Source organism: Eptesicus fuscus, chromosome 15 (assembly GCF_027574615.1).
Source record: "Eptesicus fuscus isolate TK198812 chromosome 15, DD_ASM_mEF_20220401, whole genome shotgun sequence".
Lineage (NCBI taxonomy): Eukaryota > Metazoa > Chordata > Mammalia > Chiroptera > Vespertilionidae > Eptesicus > Eptesicus fuscus.
In genome coordinates, this window is record NC_072487.1 from 75,892,326 (window position 1) to 75,909,495 (window position 17,170).

General features: G+C 48.9%; 1 protein-coding gene across 1 annotated transcript in view; it reads left to right on the top strand.

Annotated features, from left to right (window-relative positions):
* Positions 1–2,998: 2,998 nt before the first annotated feature.
* Positions 2,999–17,170, top strand: part of NUP214 (nucleoporin 214) — a 79,168-nt gene continuing 64,996 nt past the window's right edge. Inside the window, exons 1-10 of the mRNA XM_028127069.2 lie at positions 2,999–3,124; positions 5,662–5,857; positions 7,368–7,519; positions 8,336–8,534; positions 9,194–9,264; positions 9,871–9,934; positions 10,333–10,436; positions 12,726–12,832; positions 13,794–13,860; positions 15,928–16,054. Coding sequence (XP_027982870.2) covers positions 3,080–3,124; positions 5,662–5,857; positions 7,368–7,519; positions 8,336–8,534; positions 9,194–9,264; positions 9,871–9,934; positions 10,333–10,436; positions 12,726–12,832; positions 13,794–13,860; positions 15,928–16,054 — 1,132 coding nt within the window. The 5' untranslated portion in view covers positions 2,999–3,079. The remainder of the gene's footprint in view (positions 3,125–5,661; positions 5,858–7,367; positions 7,520–8,335; positions 8,535–9,193; positions 9,265–9,870; positions 9,935–10,332; positions 10,437–12,725; positions 12,833–13,793; positions 13,861–15,927; positions 16,055–17,170) is intronic.

Below are 17,170 nucleotides of genomic sequence, written 5' to 3' on the forward strand. Positions count from 1 at the left end.
AGGGTGCTGAGGGCGACAGGCTAGGAGAGTGCAGATTAAAATGCCTGTGGCGAACAGAGCACAGCTTGGCTCAGCCAACCAAGATCGGAGACACAGGAGGTCGCCTTTCCGATCCGTCTGCTTGACAATGGCTGTGCTTCCCCACTCGCCTCCCACCTTACACACTGTACTCAGTCGTGCAACAGGTATTTACCGACTGCCTTTTATAAGCTTTAAGTCTCCCCACCTTGTGCTGACACGTGCTGTGTCCACTTCTCTGTAACTCCTCTCACCCTTTCCAGATCGCCCCAAACCTGAGCTTGGGCATTGGATCAGGGTCTCCTGTGTCCTCTATTATGGACTCACACGGCTTTGCAGCCCCCGATCCACCCTGTAGGTTAACTGAACCAGTCCTCTCGTGTCACAGGTGAGGAAACTGTGGTGGCCCACAGGGGTTAAGTGCCTTGCCCGAGGTCAGGGGTTCATCAGGAGATGGAAGAGTCTGGCCTGGAGCCCAGGTGTTCAGATGCCTTACCCATGCTTCTGGGCTGCCCCCGATGAAAACAAGGGCAGGGGCAGGCTCGGAGGTCGGCACCGGGGAAGACCCAGGGCCAGGATTCCCCTTCCCAGTGCCTCTGAGTCAGCACCAGGGTTTGGGTAAGGGCCAGGCCCGCCTCCATAATTCCGCACTCGCTAGAGCTTTTCCCCTAAGCCGCTTCTCAGAACTCACGCAGGTGTCACACTCGGCCCCATGTTGGCTGAGCAGGAAATCGGCCTTGGCCCCACCTGTGTTCTGGAGTCCCTTACTCTGCCCTCTCAGGACTTAGATGCACTCATCCATTGAATATATTTATTAAGCATCTGCTATGGGCCAAGAGCTAAGAACCCAGCAGTGAAATAGACTCATATTTAGGGTCTAATGGGGAAGTCAGACCCAGACAGGGAAAAGTGAGATGAATGTTAGGAAAAAGGGGGCTCTGGGGTGACTGCACTGCAATCCTGGGGAGCCAAGCTGGGCCAAAACTAGGCAAGAGTCTTGGAGAAGCCTTTGCCCCACCTGGAGTGGAAAGGTGCTGCTGGAGCTGGAGCTGGAGCCAGCGTGGGTTCCTGTGGCTCCTCGGTGACCCATAATCAGGGGCCCGAGGAGCTGCCCTTACAGCAGCATGAGGGAGTGGAGCGGGCAGGGAATGGGAAAAGGCTAGGCCAGGTTCATCGGCTGGTCTCAACCAGTTCAGCAGCAAGAATATTTGGCCATGGCTGGCTGAGCTTCAGGCTAAGGAGCTGCTCAAATGCCCAGGCCTAGTTGAAGTTTAAACCCAGCAAAAACAGTTCTCCCTGTAAATGTAAAATCTCACCCCACCCCCTTCCCCGTCTTGGCTCCCCCCCTGCCCCCCAGCAAGATCATTAGATAAGCAACTGCCTATTCCCACCCCTCCCTTCTACCTCTCCTCTCTGGGACAGGATACCTTTGAGCAAGGTAGAGCTTTCCTTGACTACCCACCATAGTGTACCTGATCCTCACTCAGAGAGGAGGGCAGAGCCAACCAGGCTTATTTCAATAGGCCCCCCAGTTTACAAGACCACAGGAAAGGCTCCTCAAGGGAGGAGAGCCAGGGATGTGTCTGCAGCTCTGGGAAGGGCAGGCAGGAGCTCTCTCCTGGAGGGACGGGCTCAAGAATGGCCCCTGGAAAGGGGGGGTCTGCATGTATTTCAGGTTGTGGCTATTGGCTCCTGCACTCTGCTCTGACCAAGGGCTCAGCTTTTTGGATCTCCAGCTGTCTTCTCTCTGAAAGACCAAATCTAACGAATGGAACCAGAAACTTGGGGGGACTGCCAAGTGTGGCTTTGTCCCCGCGACTCAAAAGGAAGGAGTGTGTCCGGCAAGATCAGGTGGATGCAATGTGTGTGCGGCGTGCATGGGAGCGTGTGTGGTGCCGGGTATCATCTCTACATACTGGAAATAAAACAGACAAACTTACCAATGTCTTGATTGGTGTGTTCTGGGGACAGGTTCCAGGGCTCAACACATGCTGAAGAGCTAGCTAATACAGTAACTGAATGAGCGGGTCTTGTGTACCAGGCTCTGCTAAACACGGAACTTCCTTTCATAACAGCCTAAGGAGACCGGTTCTGTTGGTCATCCTTCTCTTTCTTATAAGTTAGAACTGGCGTGGAGCAGATCAATAGTTTGCTGAAAACCCAACAATTTGTCCCCTCCCACGCTCCAAGTTAGGAACCTCTGTCCTACAGCATTTTTCACATAAATCCACTACAGAATTGTCTCCGGAATAGTCGTCAATTAGCGTATCCAGAGGAAGTGAATTCTAATCCCGCCTCCGCCGCTTTCTGACCCTGGGGCCCTGGGTGACTAACTTCTGTGTGCTTCCAGTAACCTCATCCATTCAATGGCGAGGACTGAGGGGTGACTAGGATGTCTTGAAGATTATATAACACACCTAAGGTGTTTTGCGGCTTCCAGGCTTTTGCTTCGTAAATGATTACCTTGAAAGGAGCAAACAAAACTGATGTTTGGTGCCCTTTAACTCCTCCTGAGTCTCCCGTGGTGAGGCCCTGGCCCATCCACTTTATAAACGTCTTTTCTTTCACACACATCCCCCTCCAAAGCCCCTCTCAAGAGCGGCCCTGTCAATATTTGTCAAGTTCCTAACTTCCTCGAATCGGGAACCATGAATAACCACCCACAACCAAGTGTTCCTGAGGGGGTTTCCACGGAATCCTGAGCGTCGAAAGTTCAGCCGTGCGGCGTCCAAAGATAGAAACCAACACTGCCCGCTCTGGCTGTGAAAGCGGGGGCGGCACCTGGACGCTCCCGGGCGCAGGCGCGAGGGCCCCAGGGCTCCGCCCCCTGCTGCTCGAGCCAGCCAATGGGAGGGGGCGGCCGGGAGAGCGCGAGAGTTCAGACAGTCCCTCCGTCTCCCTGGACGGAAACGCGTGACGCCATCAAAGCGCGCCGGAAGTGCGGAGGCCGCTGCGCGCCGCTAGCCTGGAGCGTAGGAAGTTGGCATCGGAGCGGCCTGGGCTGTGCGGGCAAGGCCGCGCGGGGCAGCGGCGGCTGCTTCGACCACCTGAGGACGGCGCGATGGGAGACGAGATGGATGCTATGATCCCTGAGCGGGAGATGAAGGTCAGACACTGGCCACGGCCTCCCTCCCTTCCTTAGTTCCGGCGTTGCCTTGGAGGCCGGCTGAACGGCGAAGCGCGGGTGCCGGCTGCCCCGCCTCCTGCTTGAATATTTGCCGCGTTCAGAGTTTTCACCTGCAGGTCTTGGGGCACGACGGTGGTCCTGCTAGTGCCGTTTCCTCTTCCCTGCTTGGTCTCGTGCGAGCCACCTGAGTTACGCTCGCTACTTACATGTGGTGGTCGGAGTAGTGATAATAAGCTGTTTATTGAGCGTTTACTGTGTGCTACGCACTGAGTTAATCATACAGCCACCGTACGCAGTAGTTGTTAACATAGAGGAGCAAATCAAAGTTTGGGAAGTAACTTTCCCAAAGGCACATTTGACAAGGAGGCTGAAATCTAGGTGGTAGTTGTACTTTTTTTTTTTTTTTTTAACACCCTCTCCTGTTCGCTCTCACTGTACTACTTCTGTAAGGTGGTCCAGGCTTGCCTAACGCAGAGCCAGGGTTCATCGCCGGTCCTACAAAAAACTTGAGTTAATTGGAATAGAAGGACTATTTTGGTACTGGAAACGTGCCCAAGTCAGAAAACTACAGAGAGGGGCAGGTGATCCCAGTGATGGCTATCAACACCTGAGAGGGAGGAAGTTGCAGGAAGATTTTAGGCGTTGGAAACCCTAAGTACAAAAATGAAGGCTGAGAAAAGCTGTCTTTGGCTCTTAACACGTTTGGAATGTAAGCAAAAGGGAATTCACATTCTTTTCACCAAAACCTCAATTTAAAGATAAGTTTAGAATGGAAGGAAAAGAAACCCTTTTGCTAGTATAATACAACTTAACATAGTGACTGGTAAATTTATGGAGCTCTTTTTGCCAAGAAATCAATAAAAAAATATTTTTAAAAAAGAAGTGGTGCACACTGAAAATTGTCTTTGAATGCACATAGGTAAATTCGCCAAAGACTAGGTGAGTCAGGCATTGACAGGAGATTGGGGAAGGCTCTCAGGCCCTGAGTGCTAAGGAGCATGAAAATGGAAGGAAGTGAAAACTTGACCTAGGTGGGGGCCAGAGGTGGCGCCCTTGTGTCAGGGAAGCAGTGTTGTGAGGTAAGGCTCCATAGTGGATGGGTCAAGCCATGCCTGGCCTCATAGCCTGTGTTAAAGGTGTTGGACTTGTGATTGCAGGTCTTGAGCATGTAAGTCTTGACCATACATGTCCTTTTTTTTTTTTGGTGGAATTTGGTTTAGCATTTGATCCAGGTAAGTCAGTTTTTGGGATTTGGTTATCTTTCTGTGGTCATTATTTCCATACTAGAGGCCCGGTGCATGAAATTCGTGCACAGGGGTGTGTGTCCCTCAGCCCAGCCTGCACCCTCTCCAATCTGGGACATCCCTTTTACAATCCAGGACTGCTGGCTCCCAACTGCTCACCTGCCTGCCTTCCTGATTGCCCCTAACCGCTTCTGCCTGCCAGTCTGATCACCCCCTAACCACACCTTGCCAGCCTGATTGATGCCTAACTGCTCCCCTGCCAGCCTGTTTGCCCCTAACTGCCCTCCCCTGCAGGCCTGGTCACCCCTAACTGCCCTCCCCTGCAGGCCTGGTTCCCCCCGCAACTGCTCTCCCCTGCAGGCCTGGGTCCCCCCCAACTGCCCTTCCCTGCAGGCCTGGTCACCCCCAACTTCCCTCCTCTGCCGGCCTGTCACCCCTAACTGCCCTCCCCTGCAGGCTTGATCGCCCTCAACTGCCCTCCCTTGCAGGCCTGGTCCCTCCCAACTGCCCTCCCCTGCTGGCCATCTTGTGGCGGCCATCTTGTGTCCACATGCGGGCAGCCATCTTTGACCGCATGGAGGCAGCCATCTTGTGTGTTGGAGTGATGGTCAATTTGCATATTACTCTTTTATTAGATAGGATATGTTTGTTGGGTACTGCACTGGATATTCGAGCTTACAGTGTAGTTAGGTGATGCTTTCAATATTTAACAATTTATTAAGCACTACTGTGGGTCATGAGTCAATACCTACTACAAAATAGGACAAGATTATAAATAATAATAGATAATGACACCAGCTTGTGTGGAGGCTAAGACGATAAATAAACTAGAAATTCAGAAAACGAAAAGTTTAGTGTGAGCTGGATTAGTCAAGGAAGGCTTCGTGAAAGAATTTTTTAAAATTTATTTCACTGGCACTGTCCAGGTGGCTCAGTTGGTTAGAGCGTCATCCATACACCAAAAGGTTGCGGGTTTGATTACCAGTCAGGGCACATACTGGAGGCAACTAATCAGTGTTTCTCTCTTTCCCTTTCTCTCTCTAAAATCAACAAAAAATAATAATAAATTTTATTTCATTGAATAAATATTAATAAACACTGCCAAGTACCACAATATGTACAGGAAGCTTGAAAATGACTAAGCCACACAGTCCTTGGCCTCGGGGTAATATGTATTTTTGTTTTACTGGAATTGAGTCTGCTGGATTATCACAGACATGATTTAATTTCCCATTTTCCCTGAATTGACCTCGTTTTGATGTTTCCCAACAGGATTTTCAGTTTAGAGCCCTGAAGAAGGTGAGGATCTTTGACTCCCCTGAGGAGCTGCCCAGGGAACGCTCAAGTCTACTTGCCGTGTCCAACAAGTATGGCCTGGTCTTCGCTGGTGGAGCCAGTGGGTTGCACATTTTTCCCACTAAAAATCTTCTTATTCAAATTAAACCTGGAGACGATCCCAATAAGATAGGTAAGTCATTTGCTTTGTGTTGCATAGCAGGGAGGAGTGTAGTGAAGTACTAATATAGTTTCCTTCCCAAGAGCCGTTCTAATATTAAAATGAAAACTGCTGTTAGTCCTCAGGTTGAGCCCAAGAAGAAGTTCTAGGTTGGATGTTGGAAGCCTGTCTGGTTCTCTTTGGTCCTTTGTTTTTCTCTCTAGATGAGTTGTTCCTCTGAGCTCATTCTGCCCTGCACTTGTTTTTGCTCAGCTGAACCTGGCTTGTGGCTCTCCTGGAGAAGGGTTTTGCTGCATGGCTTTTTAGTTGGCACAACAGTTCCATCCAAACAAGTGGGAGTGTGTACTATTTAGAGCATTGTTGCAAAAAATATGGGTACAGGTTGGCAATATTGTGACTTACAAGAAATAATATATATATTTTTTAAAGTTTAAAAAATATATATATATATATATGTTTGGTCTTCCTCCACAATTTCTGGCTCCCAGGTCCCACAGCTCTTGGAATTTCCTAAGTGTTGGGGGGTTGGGGACTTGGGGGGAGGTTTGTTATGTTAGTGACATAATTTTGGAAAGCACCTAAGGATGGGGGTTGGTTGCCAGTTAAACCAACCTTGTGATTAGAGGACTGGAACTTTTGGTATGTCTCCCTCCCGCTACCCCCTCCCCCGACCAGGTTGAATTAATCACCAACGGCCAATGATTTGATATCCTGCCATGTCATGAAACCCTCGTGAAAACCCAGGAGGATGGTTTGGAGAGTTTCCGAGTTGGTGACCATGTGGAGACGCAGGGAGAGCTGCAAGCCTGGGGAGGGCACGGAGCGCCGCACCTTCCCGCAGACCTTGCCCTCTCTAGCCTCCCACCTGGCTGTTCTGAGTGACAGCCTTTTGTAATAGACCACTGATCCAGGCAGTAACATGCAGTATTTCTCTGAGTTCTTTGAACGGTTTTAGCAAATTATTTGAACCCACAGAAGAGGTTTTGGAACCTCTGGTTTATAGCCAGTCGGTCAGAAGTGCAGGTAACAACCTGGACTTGCAATTGGCCTTCTGAGTTGGAGGGGGTTGTTGAAGCCTTCAGTTTGTAGCCAGCTGGGCAGAAGCACGGAGACGCTGGGCTTGTGGCTGGGCTTGAAGTGTGTGTAGAGCGGGGACAGTCTTATAGGACTGAACTCTTAACCTGGAATCTGATACTGTTTCTGGGTAGATGATGTCAGAATTGAGGTGAATTCCAGACACCTGAGAATTGTGAGTGTGGGGCACACACACACACACACACACACACACCCCGGCGTGGTAGAATAGGGTCCAGGAACCCAATTTAAGAACACTGTTTTCAACAAGGGTGACAGCCACAGTTCATTTCCCCAGGTCGTATAAAGAAGAATTCCTGGAATACTTCACGCATCATTACAAATCTGTAAGAAAGCTGAGATTTATCTGCATGACTAGACACCAGGGCATGTGCATGGGTTTATGAACATTCCATTTCCTGCTTTGTCTTTTTTTATGTTTTTATAGTTGATAAAGTTCAAGGCTTGCTAGTTCCTATGAAATTCCCCATACATCACCTGGCCCTGAGCTGTGATAACCTCACACTCTCTGCGTGCATGATGTCCAGTGAATACGGTTCCATTATCGCTTTTTTTGATGTTCGCACATTCTCAAATGAGGTAAGCTACGGGCAGACTCCAGTGTCAAACGGGACCTAAAGTTTCCTGGTATTGAACCATAGCCTAGAGGTTCTTGGTTGACCCTTGAAGTCTTTTCTAGTTTAAATATGGGTTTTTTAAAAGTCCTTAATTATAGAACCATAGATGTTTGAAGTAGAAAGGACTTCAAGAGATTATTTCGTAATAGCACCTGCCCCAAACCATTTCCTACTTCATTTACACATGAGGCAGCGAAAGCCTAGGGGGCTTCAGGAGCTTTGGGTGACTTGCCCAAGACCATAGAGTGACTGGGTAATGTCGGAAGTGACACGCTGGGTCTCTGGCCTCCTACGGCGGTGTTCTTCCGTTCCCAGCGGGTTATAATGATAACAGTCCATGGTATTGAGTGCTCGTGCTGACCGTGCCAGGGCCGTACTAGTGCTTTACATGCCTTATCCTTGTTCATGCTACCAGGGCTGGACACAGTAGGTTCTGCTGTCTTCATTTTATCGATGGAGAAACAGCCCAGAGAGTTTAAGTAACTGTCCAAGGGCCCAATGCTGTTATGCAGAGCCCAGATTTTAGCCTAGTGTCTGCTTTTTTCAATGATTGTGCATTCGTGTATTCCCTGCTGGGGGTCCCTCCAGTGTGCTAGAATAATTCATTGCCATTTTCAACGTTGTGTTGACATTGTAACAAAGCGGTTGTTGTGTAGAGCTAATTATTTTTCATGTTCATCGAGAAAAGCAAACTGTAATTTGAGAAAACTTACATATTCAAAATTTTTCATCCATGCATTCATTAATTTATTTTTGCTCTGGGCATTTGTTTTAAAAGGCCAAGCAGCAGAAACGCCCATTTGCCTATCACAAGCTTTTGAAAGATGCAGGAGGCATGGTGATCGACATGAAGTGGAACCCCACTGTGCCCTCCATGGTGGCAGTGTGTCTGGCCGATGGCAGCATCGCTGTCCTACAAGTCACAGAAACAGTGAAAGTGTGCGCAACGCTTCCTTCCTCGGTCGCAGTAACGTCTGGTGGGTGATGAAGGCTTCACTCTCACATACAGTAGTGCTGATGCCTAAAAGTTAATTGCTGGGATTAAAAGCAAATGCGTCTTTTGTTATATTTTTTGTTATTTGGTAGAAGTGGAGACAGTATTCTTTATTTCCACAATTAATTTCCTTGAAGCCAAACAGCAGCCATGATTTCACTTGAATGTGCTTGGGTTTTCTGGAGAAGGAAATGTTTTGGTACCGCTGGTTTAGAACTGTGTTTTTGAGAGTAATTGTTTCTGGATCTGAAATAGTTGTACTCTGAATACCATTTGTACCTTTCGGGGGGAGCATCAGAAATATCAAATAGGAGCAAGACAGCGATTTATTGATATTCGGAAACCTCTGGTCCCTTGTCTTATCTAAAGACTGCAGTTTTGTGTACTTTCCAGCTTTCTGGGCAGTAGTACTCCATTGAAAAAGCCTTCTTATCCATCGATTCGGTGGCCCAGTGATAAATCATAATTGTATGGTCATAGTGATTTTTCTTTTTCTTACTTTGCTGGGTAAGGATGGTCCTACAGTCTTCCATGGACTGAGAACAAGAGCTAGTGATTATGTCGCTGTTTGGTACAGACCTGGTTCGCTGGTTCGCTGCGTTTTCTTCCGTTTTAACTGGTGGCATTTTCTTCTTTGCTCAGTGTGCTGGAGCCCCAAAGGAAAGCAGCTGGCAGTGGGGAAACAGAACGGAACCGTGGTCCAGTACCTCCCTGTGAGTCTTGCCTTGGATTTCCAAACCGTTCTTACGGAAGCTACCCCCTGGTTGGAGGGTGGTTCGGGGTATCTGGTGTTTTTTCAATGGAAATGTTATTTATGCTCATGGCAGCAGAGTCCTCCGTACACAAGTGAATGCAGGAAAGAGTGGAGTGTCCCTTCCCTCCCATCCATGGTCCATCTTCCAGGGCACCCTGTCTTCTGCCTAGTCACAGCCTTCCGGACTTTTCCGGATGCTCACATAGATAGTCTACGTGTGCGTGCGTTACTTTTGTTCTGCTTTTTAAATAAAATGTAATCATATTTACACAAAGTTCCCCAACTTTATATTCCCAGTTCACTCCACGAGAACAGAGCTGCAGGGGGAAAGAGCTGGTGAAAGGCTGTAGCTGTAATGCAGGAGCACGGGGTTAAAGCAGTGTTTGTCTCTGGCTGAGTCCATCTGACAGGTTCCGTTTCTCTGACTGCAGGAACAAAGACAGTGATGCTGTGTAGTCGCGTGTGCAGTCCCATCCTGTCCCTGTGGGTGTTCTGAGATAATGCTCACCATTGTTGGTTTGGGGATTATTTCATTTGACACTTATTTTTTTCAAATCTCTTTCAGACTTTGCAGGAAAAAAAAGTCATTCCTTGTCCTCCATTTTATGAGTCAGATCATCCTGTCAGAGGTAACTCATCTGCTTTTTGGGGGCTGACCTTCAATAAGGTGCTGTCTGCATTCCAGACATTTAAATCACGTGCTATACTACATGCCCACTCAGGAGAGCGTTGGTGCCTCCTCTCTGAACACTCTCCTCCTGTCGTTGTAGCAGGAATCTGGTGGACACCTGTGTCTCATGGTAGATGGCTTAAATGGGTCCTGATTTTTCACATTAGAATTGCTCACCATTTTCCCAATAAAATCCACCAGGGAAAAAAAAGTACCACTTTGGGATGAATTTGGGTTTCGGATCAATGAAATCTAGACCTTAAAGCTATAGTAGTTGGATTTTTTTATCCATAAGATGTAACTTGGTAACGTGCAGAGCTTCCCAAACAAGGAGCTTTATTGGAGTGTGTGTCTCAGTTCTAGATGTGCTGTGGATTGGGACCTATGTCTTCACAATAGTGTATGCCGCAGCGGATGGGACCCTGGAGACGTCTCCGGACGTGGTGATGGCTCTGCTCCCGGTGCGTATGTGGAAGGCTGCTGTCCTTTGAGAGTTGCAGGAGTCTTGTAATAAAGTTTGAGGCTTAGGCTTCAGTTTCCTTTTCTTTCTTGTGATGGTGCATCTTCATGTGCACCCTTGGCCTGGGGACCAAAGTTATGTTGCTGATCCGAATGAGGATCAGCTCCCCCGATGCCCAGCAAAGCCAAATACTGAATGAACATGGAGGTTTCCAATGGAGAAACTAAAGCCGTTTTATTTGCCTGCAAGGAGAATGGGAAGCTATCGCTTAAAACCTGAACTCCCTGATGGCTTTTAATCAAGGATTTTTAAAGGCAAAGGTTGAGGGGTAGAGGCTAGGGGCAGCAGAAGTGCTGGCTGTGTGGGTTCTGACTGGAGGGCCGTGGAACTTGGCCGTTTGCGGTATGACGTGATAGGGGCTTCAGCACCAGGTCTTCTTGCACAGCGGACCCCTCCCTTCTGGAAGGTTCTGGTGTTTAAGTTCCGGTCCTTTGGTTCCTTGAGGAGGGAGAACTTTGGTTCCAGGTGCAGCCCGAGGTGGTGGTCCCTCCGCACTGCTTTGGCTGCGTGACTTGCGGTGTTGGTCTGTCTTCTGAAAGGCGCCTCGGTGTCTTGTCAGAAACAGGACAGGGCCATTTTGAGCTGGTTCTGAAGCTACTATATGGTTTCTGCTTCGAGCACGCACTATTGTGATCATGCTGTGAAAAAGATTGTAAAACTTGCTTTTGTTTAAGCTGTAAACTGAGTCTTAGTAGATGTTAACTTGATAAGACATTTTAGAAGAGCAAGAAAATAGCCTGGCTTTTAAAATGCTCTCACTTACTTATTCATCAGCCTTGTATCCAGTGCCTGCAGTGTGCTGGGCGATGCTTTAAAGCTGAGAATACAGCGTCCTTGCTCTTGTGGATCTGACATTCTAGTGAATGTGCCAGTCCAAAGATAAGCATGGCATCGGGGAAGGATAAGGGTGATGGAGGAAATAAAGCGGGCAAGTGAAGGGCCAGTGCTGGCCCGGTGCAGTGAGATGGGGTGTTCGAGGAGGGCCTCTGAGGAGGGGCCATTGGAGCAGGGAACCAAGTGAAATGAGGGAGGGAGTCCTGTTGAAGAAAGAAAAGAACGCTAGTATCTGCACAGTCTTACTAAACTGCAATAGCATTGAAACAAAGACTAATGAGGCCGGGCTTGTATTTCCAAATCATACTCGCTTTAAAAGTCCAGAAAAACATTTGAAAATACAGAAATAAATGTCTGAATGCAATAAAAGTGAGAGTTACACTTCCATTCTGTTTTGCAACCTTGCTTTAACTTAGTAGTAAATTGCAGGCAAATTTCTATGTCAAATGAAATGTGACTTGGCTTTCAACAGATTGATGTAGCTCTGTTTTGAACTTGGGTTCCTGATACAGTTGAATTTCTGAAATATGTTTACGGTTACACCTCGCCCAACTACACGTCTGTGTTCTGAGCACTGCACCGTGCGACATCATCATAGAGTCTGCACTTGCCCAAACCCAGTGGTCTACCTACCGCACCCCTCGTTGCTCTGTAGGGGAGGGAGGATAACCCTCATGCCAAGTAGACATTTTGGGGTGGCAGATTCTGTTCCCCTACAGCTCCTAGGTTACAGACCTGTTCAGCATGTCATTGTACTGCACACTGTAGGCAGCCGTGACACAGTGGTAAGTATTTGTGTTACCATACTGATGGCTAAGGTGTTCTGGCTACAGTGTTACTAGTCGATAGGAATTCTTCAGCTTTAGTGTAATCTTATGGGACCACCATCCTAACGTGTGGTCTGTTGTTTGAAATGTCGTTATGCAACTCATGAATGTATTAAATGAATTCCTTATTTCAAGATATCATTAAGATTTCTATTTCCGGGAATAATATTAATACTAGCATGTATTTATTGAGGGCTCAGCTCACTTTCCTTGTACTGGGCTAAACTTTGTATGTATCATTTCGTTTCACATTTACAACAGCCTCTGCTGTCGTTTAGTAGCTATGTTACATGTGTGAGAAGACTGAGAATCAGAGGTGGAGTAATCTGTCCATGTTCGCCCACAGCCAGAAAGTGACAGGCAGTTGGAGTTCCGTTTGGTTGGCGGCCATCGCTCCTGTTCCTTGTATTACACGCTGCTGCCTTTATATCGTGTCTGTACATGTGGACATAGGTTTTTGAGCAAATTTTCTCATAAAACTTAAATGGTTTTCTCATTTGAGAGCCATTCACTGTGTAGGACTAAGGGAAAGTCGCACCTGAGATTTTTCCTCATTCTGTTTGTTGTAGAAAAAAGATGAAAAGCACCCAGAGGTGTTCGTGAACTTCATGGAGCCCTGCTACGGCTGCTGCACGGAGAGGCAGCACCACTACTACCTCAGTCACGTGGAGGAATGGTGAGCCGCCGGCTAGGACATGCCCCCCCCCCCCCCCCCCCCCCACCCCCCCCGCGGCTCTGCAGTTGTTTGTGTAAGAGGAAAGCAGAGGCTGAGGGGCCAGGGACATATTTGCAGCCGATGCTAGTTAATGCCTTTCCGGCTCCTCCTCTAGGTTCCCAGCCTTGAATTCTTTAGCTCAGATATGTGCTAATCTTAAAAATCCCCTTTTCTTAACAGCCCAGTGACAGTTTGTGAAAATACTGATATTCAAGGTGCATATTAAAAGTTGCCCTTGAGCCCAGGCCAGTGTGGCTCAGTGGCTAGAGTGTCAGCCAGCGCACCGAAGGGTCTCAGGTTCAATACCCAGTCAAGGCCACGTATCTAGGTTGCAGGTTCAGTCTTTGCCCCGTTTGGGGCCCGCGCAGGAGGCAACCAATGGATGTTTCTCTCTCTCACATCGATGTTCCTCTCCCCACCCCCTTTCCTACTCTCTCTAAAAATCAGTGGGGAAAATATCCTCAGGTGAGAATTAACAGAGAAAGAAATAAAGACGAGCTGCCCTCTGGGAGCTCCCTGGGAGAGAGGGCTTGAAGCCAGGCGCCTGTTCCTCTACCCCAGTGGTCGGCAAACTCAGTCAACAGAGCGGCAAACCACGGCTCGCGAGACGCAGTTTGCCAACCACTGCTGTACCCGGACTGCTCCGTCTGGAGGACTGTGTGCTCACTGGGGATTCCGACTAGATTCTGCGTGGCTCTCCCTTGTCTTAGGTCAGTAGGTAGTTGACCAAGTGCCCAGGGATTTGTCCTGTGAGCCAAGAGTTAAGATTTACATCTGAGAATCTCACCTTTCTTCAACCGTAGAAAATGTGCTTTCCTCCCTGACACCTCCAGGCGATCCTCACAGCTGTGTCCACGGGCTCAGGTTGGGCTAGAATCGCTCTGTGCTTTAATGTAACGTCTCCTGGTTTTGTTCTCTGAAGGGATTTAGTGCTGGCGGCATCTGCGGCTTCCACAGAAGTTAGCATCCTTGCCCGACAGAGCGACCAGGTAAATTCCTCTCGTTCGTCACTTCTGGGGGGGACTTCTGAGAAAGGTGTTGGAGGGAATTAATTATGCGGGTAAGAATTAAATGAGGTCACATCCCTTTTAATGAGCTCCCGGGTGAGAGCAAAGCTTAAATGACCAAGTGCCCTGGGATATTGCACTGGACAGACACAGGTGTCAGAATTAGTTCTTTGGTGTCAGAGAAAGCGCTCTGTTCTCCTCGGATCCATCCGCGGTGTGTGGGCCAAACGCCCTATATAATCAGCCTCCACCAGGAGCGCACCTGGTGTGTAGGAGGGTTCCCCTGCCTGGTTCTGTTTTACCAGCGTCATTTCCTTCCCGTTACTTGAAGCTGCCCTTCTATTCAATGGACTGTAGCCCATCCTTGGTAAAGCAGGAGCAACACGCAGGTGCTACCAGACTGTCACGCACCCAAAGCCGAGAATGCCTGTGCACAGGAGCACCCCCTTCCTCCTCTCGTTTGCCCTCCTGGCGGGCAGGAGCGGGGCTGTGGCAGCTGATGAAGAGGCACCACAGAGGAGACGTGATGAAAGGGAAACTCTCTTTCAAACTCTGCCTTGAGCTTTAAAATGTTTGTGCACCCCCCACACACACTTATGGCCCTTCCCCCACTCAGCATCTGTCCATCACTGGGTGGCAAGGCTCTCGCTGTAAGTGCATGGTTGTCAGAGTGTCGAGGTGGGCCACTTTGGGGTCAGAGGTCAGAGGTCAGCAGTCCAGTTTACTCTTGGATTGACTTCAATAATGATTTCCTGATAGACAAATATTTTATGTATTCACACATTAAAAATACACCATTTTCTTTGCTTTTTATCAAAATCATTTATGTTCATGGAGCAGGGCTTATAAATGAAAAAATCACCCCTGCCTCTCCCCATCTGGGTGCAGTTTTGTTCTGTAGAGGGGACCATTTTTAACCTGTGAGTTTTTCCTTCCAATGATTACCTCCTTATTCCTAAGTAACGACTTGCTTTCTCACGAGTTACTCATGATTAGTTTTAGCCCTTACTGGCTGTTAAGGCAGATGAGGATTTAGCTCACATACAACCTTCTTCCTCTTCTATTGATTACCTTTGTCACTTGCATTTTACCCTCATTTCTGATGCTGCCACCACACTCTGTACCTCCTGATCTTCCCTTTTGTGAGAGGAATGTCTCAGCAGCCCACCCTGGCCTTGAGCTCCCCTTCCCTACCCCACCTCCGGCTGTTACCGTGTGCCTTTCCCAGTACCGCGCTGTCACTGTGCTTTGTGGTCTGTAATGATTAAGTCTTCATTTTGTCTACAGGTTGTTTTTCAAAGTTGAAGTCAAGTTTGTTGACATTATTATGAATGCGCGTGTTACTCATGCCTTAGCTAAGCCATGGAACGTGATTCTGTTCCCTTGCCTGGACAGCTGCTTGTTTTTCTCGGTTACTCATTGAACACTTCCCTTTGATTCGTGTTGCCGGTTTTGGTCAATGCTGAAAGTCAGACAAAATGTTAGTGATTTTTAAAAGTCAGAAATCATTTGTTGGAAGGAACAGAGCCCACTCAAACATACTTAAGGAAAGGGGGAGTGTTTGGAATGTCTTAGTGGTTTCTCAGAGGCAGGAGGATGGACCCATGTGGGGCACTCACACCGGAACTGGGAAGACGAGAACTAAGGTTACCTGCCCAACTGTATAGGTTTCCTACACAAGGCTGCCGGAGGGGTCTGCGGGGGTCCTGGTCGCAATCCCAGGCTCCAGGGGCAGGCGTGACTGGCTGGGTGCAGCGATTGGGTTTACCCGGCAAGCTCAGCGTTCTGCCTGGCTGGGGTGGGCAGTAGGCACTGTTCATGCACAGGCGGGGACTTGGTGCCCCAGAGCAGAGGGAAGGGTTGATTTGGAAAATTAACCTCTTGCTTCATGGGATAGTCGTGACTTTTAGACTCTCTCCCCAGATTTCAGTCTCGGTCCACACCTAAGTCTACCCAAGCGAGTTGTCCTTTCTCTCATGTCTGCACAGTGCGGGAGGAGCCAGCGCAGAGCTCTGACCGCCGTGCATTTTCTCTGCTTCTCTTTTTCAGATTAATTGGGAATCGTGGCTCCTTGAGGATTCCAGTCGAGCTGAACTGCCTGTGACAGACAAGAACGATGACTCCTTGCCCGTGGGAGTGGCCATAGACTATACCAACCAGGTGGAAATTGCCATCAGTAAGTGTAGCCTGACATCACTCAGCACATCATTTCTGACTCTGGTTAACATTAAGTCCAGTTCTCAATGTTCCTGGCGGAACCTGCTCTGCTGGGCACCGTGAACTGGTATGGTAGCACATTGCTCCTTGAAGCCCATGTGACAGCACATGTGACAGCACTGAACTAATTGTCATGGACACTTAGGGGAGAAACCGGGGCCAGACGCACTCGCATCTGCCTGTATCTTTAAACTTGAGAACATGGTGGAAGTCCAGGGTTTCAGTTTTGTTTCTCTGCCCATTCCAGTTCCCCAGTGACCTGCCCAGGGAGCAGTGCCCTAGGCCGGTTCTGTGTAGCGGCCCTTGGTTTGAAGGCACGGATTGGAAATGGAGACCTCAGGCGCGTGGCCTCTGAACTGGGCCTGAGTGTGTGCTCTGCGTGGAGCTGCTCCCGGCTGGAGCTGGGCAGGGCTGCAGTCCCGTGGACCGCGCCAGTGCAGCGAAGCCATGTTCTTTGGTGCTTCCGTTAGAGAGGGTCCCCGTCGGGCACCGCGATGTTCCTTATCCTTTCCCGGGTTATTGGTGTGATTAGCTCTTTTACTCCAGTTCTCTTGAAGTCTTACTTGACAAAATCTGTGCTTGTGATTCAGCTGAGAGTGAGTATAGCTTGACTCACCTTTGTGCCTACTCTGTGTTTTCTAAAGAGTCTAGGCCAGTGATGGCGAACCTATGACACGCGTGTCAGCACTGACACGCGTAGCCATTTCTGATGACACGCGGCCGCATGCCGAGGATGAAACATTTGCTGCTCCTGAGGATGAAACATTTGCGACTAGAGTCTTGGAGTTAGTTTTTTCCTCAAAGTGACACACTACCCGAGTTACGCTCTGTTTTTTGGCGAAGTTTGACACACCAAGCTCTAAAGGTTGCCCATCACTGGTCTAGTCTCACTCTTCTACCTAACCAGCCACTTCCTGGAGACTCCTGTCTTGGTCAGGGGAGCGCTCGGGAAAATCCAGGGAGCTTTAGGAGAGTCCGAGCTGCTCCCGGACGGCCGGGCCTCTGTGCGGGCCTAGCGGTCGGTGGCCATCGATGAGGAGCCTCCATGCGGGCCTGGCAGACGGTGGCCATCCGA